The sequence below is a fragment of the Nicotiana tomentosiformis genome, chromosome 8, assembly GCF_000390325.3.
Source record: "Nicotiana tomentosiformis chromosome 8, ASM39032v3, whole genome shotgun sequence".
Classification (NCBI taxonomy): domain Eukaryota; kingdom Viridiplantae; phylum Streptophyta; class Magnoliopsida; order Solanales; family Solanaceae; genus Nicotiana; species Nicotiana tomentosiformis.
The window spans coordinates 134,030,061-134,038,305 of NC_090819.1; the positions used below are offsets into that span (position 1 = coordinate 134,030,061).

The following is an 8,245-nucleotide window of genomic DNA, read 5'->3' on the forward strand; positions in this document are numbered from 1 at the left end:
CTCCTTCAGAGGATCCCCAGGAGTATCTCGACAGCTGTCATGAGGTTCTATGCAATATGGGTATAGTGGAGACCAACGGGGTCGATTTTGCTGCATTTCAAATGAATGGTTCCGCCAAGAAATGGTGGAGAGATTATCTATTGACCAGACCACCTGTGTCTCCTGCTCTTACTTGGGACCAGCTTTCTCACCTCTTCCTAGAGAAGTTTATCACTATCACACTGAGAGAGGAGCATCACCGTCAGTTCGAGCATCTCCAGCAGGGCAGTATGACTGTTACTCAGTATGAGACTCGTTTTGTGGATTTGGCCCATCATGCTCTTATTCTACTTCCTACCGAGAGAGAGAGGGTAAGGAGGTTTATTGATGGATTTGCTCGGCATATCAGATTACAGATGGCTAAGGAGACTGGAGTGAGATTTCTTTTCAGGCGGCTGCCCATGTTGCCAGGCAAATCAAGATGGTCTTAGCTCAGGGGAGTGGTCAGGGGTCTGACAAGTGGCCTCGTCACTCCGGTGGATTCAGTGGAGCGTCAGGTGGTCATGTGCCTCAGATGCATTATTCCGACCAGCTACCCTACAGTGCACCACCAGCCCCTATTAGTGCACCTCCGCTCCAGAGTTTTCAGGGTGGTTACTCAGGTCGACATGATCAGTTTCACGGCCAGCAGTCACAACAACCAATGTCTTGTTATACTTGTGGTGATCCAAGGCACATTTCTAGATTTTTCCCTCGGACATCGGGCAGCTCACAACATCAGAGTTCTCGTGCCCTGGTTCCAGTACCAGTTGCTGCAATGCCTGCTCAGCCAGCCAGAGGCAGGGGTCAGGCAGCTAGAGGTAGAGGCCAGACTGTTAGAGGTGTAGGTCAGGCCGTTAGAGGTGGAGACCAGCCGGCTAGAGGTCATCCCAGGGACGTAGTTCAGGGTGGTGGGGCCCAACCTTGGTGTTATGTTTTTCTAGCCAGGCCTGAGGCTGAGTCATGTGACACCATTATTACAGGTAGTGTTTCAGTTTTCAGTAGGGATGCTTCAGTTCTATTTGATCTGGAATCTACTTACTCCTATGTGTCATCCTATTTTGCTTCCTATTTGATCGTGCCTCGTGATTCTTTGACTGCTCCTATCTATGTGTCCACACCAGTGGGAGATGCTATTGTTGTAGATCGTGTTTATCGTTCGTGTGTGGTCACCATTGGGAGCCTTGAGACTTGTGTAGATCTTCTACTTCTCGACATGGTTGATTTTGATGTCATTCTGGGTATGGATTGGCTGTCAGCTTATCATACTATATTAGATTTTCACGCCAAGACGGTGACCTTAGCCTTACCGGGGTTGCCTCGATTAGAGTGGAGAGGGACTCTTGGCCATTCTACCACCCGGGTTATCTCTTATGTGAAGGCTCAGCATATGGTCGAGAAAGGGTGTCTAGCTTATTTGGCTTATGTCCGCAATTCAAGTGTGGAGGTTCCTTCCATGTATTTAGTGCCGGTTGTTCGTGAGTTTCTAGAGGTGTTTCCTGCAGATCTGCCGGGGATGCTACCCGACAGGGATATTGATTGCTACATTGATTTGGCTCCGGGCACTAAGCCCATTTCCATTCTGCCATATCGCATGGCCCCGCCAGAGTTGAAAGATTTAAAGGAACAGTTGCAAGATCTTCTTGATAAGGGCTTCATTAGGCCTAGTGTCTCACCCTGGGGTGCACCTGTGTTGTTTGTGAAGAAGAAAGATGGATCGATGAGGATGTGTATAGATTATCGGCAGTTGAACAAGGTCACCATCAATAACAAATATCCATTGCCGAGGATTGATGATTTATTTGATCAGCTTCAGGGTTCCAAGGTATTTTAGAAGATTGATTTGCGATCTGGCTACCATTAGTTGAGGATTAGGGCATCTGATGTCCCTAAGACAGCTTTTCGGACTCGGTATGGGCATTATGAGTTTCTAGTGATGTCATTTGGGTTGACAAATGCCCCAACAGTATTCTTGGATCTGATGAACCGAGTGTTCAAGCCCTACTTGGATTTATTTGTGATTGTGTTTATTGATGATATCTTGATATACTCCCACAGCCGAGAGGAGCATGAGCAACACCTTTGGATCGTTCTTCAGACTCTGAGAGACAACCAATTATATGCTAAGTTCTCAAAATGCGAGTTTTGGTTTAGTTCAGTTGCTTTCTTGGATCACGTTGTATCAGCAGAGGGTATTCAGGTGGATCCTAAGAATATTGAGGTTGTTCAGAACTAGCCTAGACCCACATCACCTATAGAGATCCATAGTTTCTTGGGATTGGCGGGTTATTACCGTCGGTGTGTGGAAGGGTTCTCATCTATAGCAGCCCCGTTGACCAGGTTAACCCAAAAGGGTGCTCCGTTCAGATGGACAGATGAGTGTGAGGCGAGCTTTCAGAACCTCAAGACAGCTTTGACTGCGACACCGGTATTGGTGTTACCCTCAAGTTTAGGATCTGATATGGTATATTGTGATGCATCTCGTATTGGTCTGGGTGCACTATTGCAGGGTGGCAAGGTTATTGTATATGCTTCGCGGCATTTGAAGGTTCACGAGAAGAATTACCATGTTCATGATCTAGAGCTAACAACCATTGTTCACGTGCTGAAGATTTGAAGGCACTATCATTATGGCGTGCCATGTAAGGTATTCACGGATCATCGGAGCTTGCAGTATTTGTTCAAGCAAAAGGAGCTCAATTTGACGCACATGAGGTGGTTGGAGCTATTGAAAAACTATGATATCACCATATTGTGTCATCCCGGGAAGGCCAATGTGGTGGCCGATGCTTTGAGTAGAAAGTCAGCTAGTATGGGTAGCCTTGCATATATTCCAGTTTGTGAGAGATCGCTACACATCTCACCTAATTTGACCAATACTCACTACCTCAAACATGTTAGCAGTCACTATACTTTATTTATATGTTATTACTGTGCGTTTAGACAGCATGCCTATAGGATGTATAACATATGTTTTGTCAACCTAAAAACCATGCCTATAGGATTTCAAATAATCCACCGGTCAATTGCTTCTATTACTTTTAGTGTACTGCCCATCTAGATATTATGACTATAGGACCCTAATCTTTTAATCAACTAATGTGTTGTTTTCATTACACTACACAGCCTAGATGACATGCTTATAGGAGTAAAGTGTTATAAAATCAAGAATAGTTGTCAATTGTTAAAAATTCTGCCTATAGAATGCCGTTACTCGCATAAGAACTGCTATGGGATCAATGTTGTTAATACTAGATTTAAAACAGTTTCATTTCCTAAGTTATGCCACTATTAGAAATCATGCATATAGGATAATGTCACCCGCCTAAGACGCCTATTTATAAAATCAGTGCTAATAATCCTGAGCCTGCAAATAGTTTACTACCTCCTCGCCTAAACCATTTAGAACAATAATGATGCATATACGATACTGGAATTCAGAATCACCAAGAAACCATGCCTATGGGACTCTAAGTCTTGATTATGAAACTATGTGTGGCCTAAGCTGCCCGCGTGCATTTATTGTTTATGTGTGGAGGCTAACTTAGGCCTTTAATTATCTTTATGTGAAGTCCTATCTATTTTGAATGCTGCTTAGTTTTACCATTTTGAGCAACCTATGTGAAGTCTAGAACCATCCAAATAGTAGGTCCAAAGCCTCCTGGATCATAGGTATAGGATGGGTAGTGCACGTATAGGATAACATTTAGAATTGAATTAGAGCGCCTTTAAGTAACAACTTCGACATAGTAATTGGGTAGCAGGAGATAATAGTCTATGCCCGCTGAATAATATAAGCAAACCCTACCTTAAGGGAGTTGCGAAGTATTATTTATGTTACACGGGGTGATCCTTTATGCTAAAAAACTTAGGACCCCCATTTTGTTTATATACTTGATATTTACACTTAGTCATTTAACATAGACCAATGTAGTTGTATCCTTGAGGATTTGTACCGATTCTCATGTGTCATGATAAGACTCTTCGACTTCTATATTTCCCTTTGGTTATTTGATCACATACCTTAATTACATACTCCGCATAGTTTAAAATTTTGGCGGGACCCACAGTTGTGGACCTCGCAGAGTGCGTGACACTTTCTCTTTTAGGTAATTTGAGCCCGTACCCGATCTTTGGTGACACAAACAAGTCAAAGAGAGTTATTTGCAAATAGGTGCCCTAATGCACCTTAAAAATCGTTAGGTCACCAAAGACCTTGAAGTTGTTGGGTTATTCCTCTTTGGGCCTGCTCTGCTTATTGGGCCTGTACTCATTTAACTTGTAATATTCGAGCATGTATTCTTCATTTTGGGCCTGTAATGATTTGTAAACAAATAATTGGAGTGTTAGTGAAATTGGGGAATGGTTGTGCTTTATTCTTACATAAAGGGTAGACAACATGCCTACATGGCCCATGTGTTTTATTTGCAATTATATTTGACTTGCTCTACTTTTACGCGCTAATAAAAATCATGTCTATAGGAACCGCACACATCTCACCTAATTTGACTAATACTCACTACCTCAAACATGTTAGCAGTCACTATACTTTATTTCTATGTTATTGCTGTGCGTTTAGACAGCATGCCTATGGGATGTATAACATATGTTTTGTCAACCTAGAAACCATGCCTATAGGATTTCAAATAATCCATCGGTCAATTGCTTCTATTACTTTTAGTGTACTGCCCATCTAGATATTATGACTATAGGACCCTAATCTTTTAATCAACTACTTCTGTTGTTTTCATTACACTGCACCGCCTAGATGATATGCTTATAGGAGTAAGGTGTTATAAAATCAAGAATAGTTGTCAATTGTTAAAAATCATGCTTATAGGATGCCGTTACTCGCATACGAACTGCTATGGGATCAATGTTGTTAATACTAGATTTAAAATTGTTTCATTTCCTAAGTTATGCCACTACTAGAAATCATGCATATAGGACAATGTCACCCGCCTAAGACGCCTATTTATAAAATTAGTGCTAATAATCCTGAGCATACAAACAGTTTACTGCCTCCTCGCCTAATCCATTTAGAACAATAACGATGCATATACGATACTGGAATTCAGAATCACCAAGAAACCATGCCTATAGGACTCTAAGTCTCGATTATGAAACTATGTATTGCCTAAGCTGCCCGCGTGCATTTATTGTTTATGTGTGGAGGCTAACTTGGGCCTTTAATTATCTTTATGTGAAGTCCTATCTATTTTGAATGCCGTTTAGTTTTACCATTTTGAGCAACCTAGGTGAAGTCTAGAACCATCCAAATAGTAGGTCCAAAGCCTCCTGGATCATAGGTATGGGACGGGTAGTGCACGTTTAGGATACGATTTAGAATTGAATTAGAGCGCCTTTAAGTAACAACTTCGACATAGTAATTGGGTAGCAGGAGATGATAGTCTGTGCCCGCTGAATAATATAAGCAAACCCTACCTCAAGGGAGTTGCGAAGTATTATTTATGTTACACGGGGTGATCCTTTAGGCTAAAAAACATAGGACCCCCGTTTTCTTTATATACTTGATATTTACACTTAGTCATTTAACATAGACCAATGTAGTTGTATCCTTGTAATCATTAAGGATTTGCACCGATTCTCATGTGTCATGATAAGACTCTTAGACTTCAATATTTCCCTTTGGTTATTTGATCACATACCTTAATTACATACTCCGCATAGTTTAAAATTCTGGCGGGGCCACAGTTGTGGACCTCGAAGAGTGCCTGACACTTTCTCTTTGAGGTAATTTGAGCCCATATCCGATCTTTGGTGACACAGACTTGTCAAACTGAGTTATTTGCAAATAGGTGCCCTAACGCACCTTAAAATTGTTAGGTCACCAAAGACCTTGAAGTTGCTGGGTTATTCCTCTTTGGGCCTGCTCTGCTTATTGGGCCTGTACTCATTTAACTTGTAATATTCGAGCATGTATTCTTCATTTTGGGCCTGTAATGATTTGTAAACAAATAATTGGAGTGTTAGTGAAATTGGGGAATGGGTGTGCTTTATTCTTACATAAAGGGTAGACAACATGCCTACATGGCCCATGTATTTTATTTGCTATTATGTTTGACTTGCTATACTTTTGCTCGCTAATAGAAAGCATGTGTATAGGAACCGCACACATCTCACCTAATTTGACTAATACTCACTACCTCAAACATGTTAGGAGTCACTATACTTGATTTCTATGTTATTACTGTGCGTTTAGACCACATGCCTATAGGATGTATAGCATATGTTTTGTCAACCTAGAAACCATTCCTATAGGATTTTAAATAATCCACCGGTCAATTGCTTCTATTACTTTTAGTGTCCTGCCCATCTAGATATTATGACTATATGATCCTAATCTTTTAATCAACTACTTCTGTTGTTTTCATTACACTGCACCGCCTAGATGACATGCTTATAGGAGTAAAGTGTTATAAAATCAAGAGTAGTTGTCAATTGTTAAGAATCCTGCCTATAGGATGCCGTTACTTGCATAAGAACTGTTGTGGGATCAATGTTGTTAATACTAGATTTAAAGTTGTTTCATTTCCTAAGTTATGCCATTACTAGAAATCATGCATATAGGACAATGTCACCCGCCTAAGACGCCTATTTATAAAATCAGTGCTAACAATCCTGAGCCTTCAAACAGTTTACTGCCTCCTCGCCTAAGCCATTTAGAACAATAACGATGCATATACGATACTGGAACATAGAATCACCAAGAAACCATGCCTATAGGACTCTAAGTCTCGATTCTGAAACTATGTATTGCCTAAGCTGCCCGCGTGCATTTATTGTTTATGTGTGGAGGCTAACTTGGGCTTTTAATTATCTTTATGTGAAGTCCTATCTATTTTGAATGCCGCTTAGTTTTACCATTTTGAGCAACCTAGGTGAACTCTAGAACCATCCAAATAGTAGGTCCAAAGCCTCCTGGATCATAGGTATGGGACGGGTAGTGCACGTATAGGATACGATTTAGAATTGAATTAGAGCGCCTTTAAGTAACAACTTCGACATAGTAATTGGGTAGCAGGAGATGATAGTCTGTGCCCGCTGAATAATATAAGCAAACCCTACCTTAAGGGAGTTGCGAAGTATTATTTATGTTACACGGGGTGATCCTTTAGGCTAAAAAACTTAGGACCCCCGTTTTCTTTACATACTTGATATTTACACTTAGTCATTTAACATAGACTAATGTAGTTGTATCCTTGTAATCACTAAGGATTTGTACCGATTCTCATGTGTCATGATAAGACTCTTCGACGTCTATATTTCCCTTTGGTTATTTGATCACATACCTTAATTACATACTCCGTATAGTTTAGAATTTAGGTGGGACCCACAGTTGTGGACCTCGAGGAGTGCCTGACATTTTCTCTTTGAGATAATTTGAGCTCGTACCCTATATTTGGTGACACAGACTAGTAAAACATAGTTATTAGCAAATAGGTGCCCTAACGCACCTTAAAAATCGTTAGGTCACCAAAGACCTTGAAGTTGCTGGGTTATTCCTCTTTGGGCCTGCTCTGCTTATTGGGCCTGCACTCATTTAACTTGTAATATTCGATCATGTATTCTTCATTTTGGGCCTGTAATGATTTGTAAACAAATAATTGGAGTGTTAGTGAAATTGGGGAATGGGTGTTCTTTATTCTTACATAAAGGGTAGACAACATGCCTACATGGCCCGTGTATTTTATTTGCTATTATGTTTGACTTGCTCTACTTTTGCGCGCTAATAGAAATCATGTCTATAGGAACCACACACATCTCACCTAATTTGACTAATACTCACTACCTCAAACATGTTAGGTGTCACTATACTTGATTTCTATGTTATTACTGTTCGTTTAGACAGCATGCCAATAGGATGTATAGCATATGTTTTGTCAACCTAGAAACCATGCCTATAGGATTTCAAATAATCCACTGGTCAATTGCTTCTATTCCTTTTAGTGTACTGCCCATCTAGATATTATGAGTATAGGACCCTAATATTTTAATCAACTACTTTTGTTGTTTTCATTATACTGCACCGCCTAGATGACATGCTTATAGGAGTAAAGTGTTATAAAATCAAGAATAGTTGTCAATTGTTAAAAATCCTGCCTATAGGATGTTGTTACTCGCATAAGAACTGCTATGGGATCAATGTTGTTAATACTAGATTTAAAGTTGTTTCATTTCCTAAGTTATGCCACTACTAGATATC

The 8,245-nt window shown here is 40.5% G+C and overlaps 1 protein-coding gene across 1 annotated transcript; it reads left to right on the forward strand.

Annotated features, from left to right (window-relative positions):
- Positions 1-460: 460 nt before the first annotated feature.
- LOC138898191 (uncharacterized) lies at positions 461-2,635 on the forward strand. Its single transcript, XM_070184232.1, has 2 exons — positions 461-1,066; positions 2,528-2,635. The coding sequence occupies exons 1-2, from the start codon at positions 461-463 to the stop codon at positions 2,633-2,635; spliced, it is 714 nt and encodes a 237-aa protein (XP_070040333.1).
- The last annotated feature ends 5,610 nt before the right edge of the window (positions 2,636-8,245 follow it).

Excerpts from the sequence above, each read along its gene's own strand:
- LOC138898191 (XM_070184232.1), top strand. The coding sequence starts at position 461 with ATGGTCTTAGCTCAGGGGAGTGGTCAGGGGTCTGACAAGTGGCCTCGT. Across the intron at positions 1,067-2,527 it reads TGGAATCTACTTACTCCTAT|GGTGGCAAGGTTATTGTATA; the intron begins GTGTCATCCTAT and ends GCACTATTGCAG.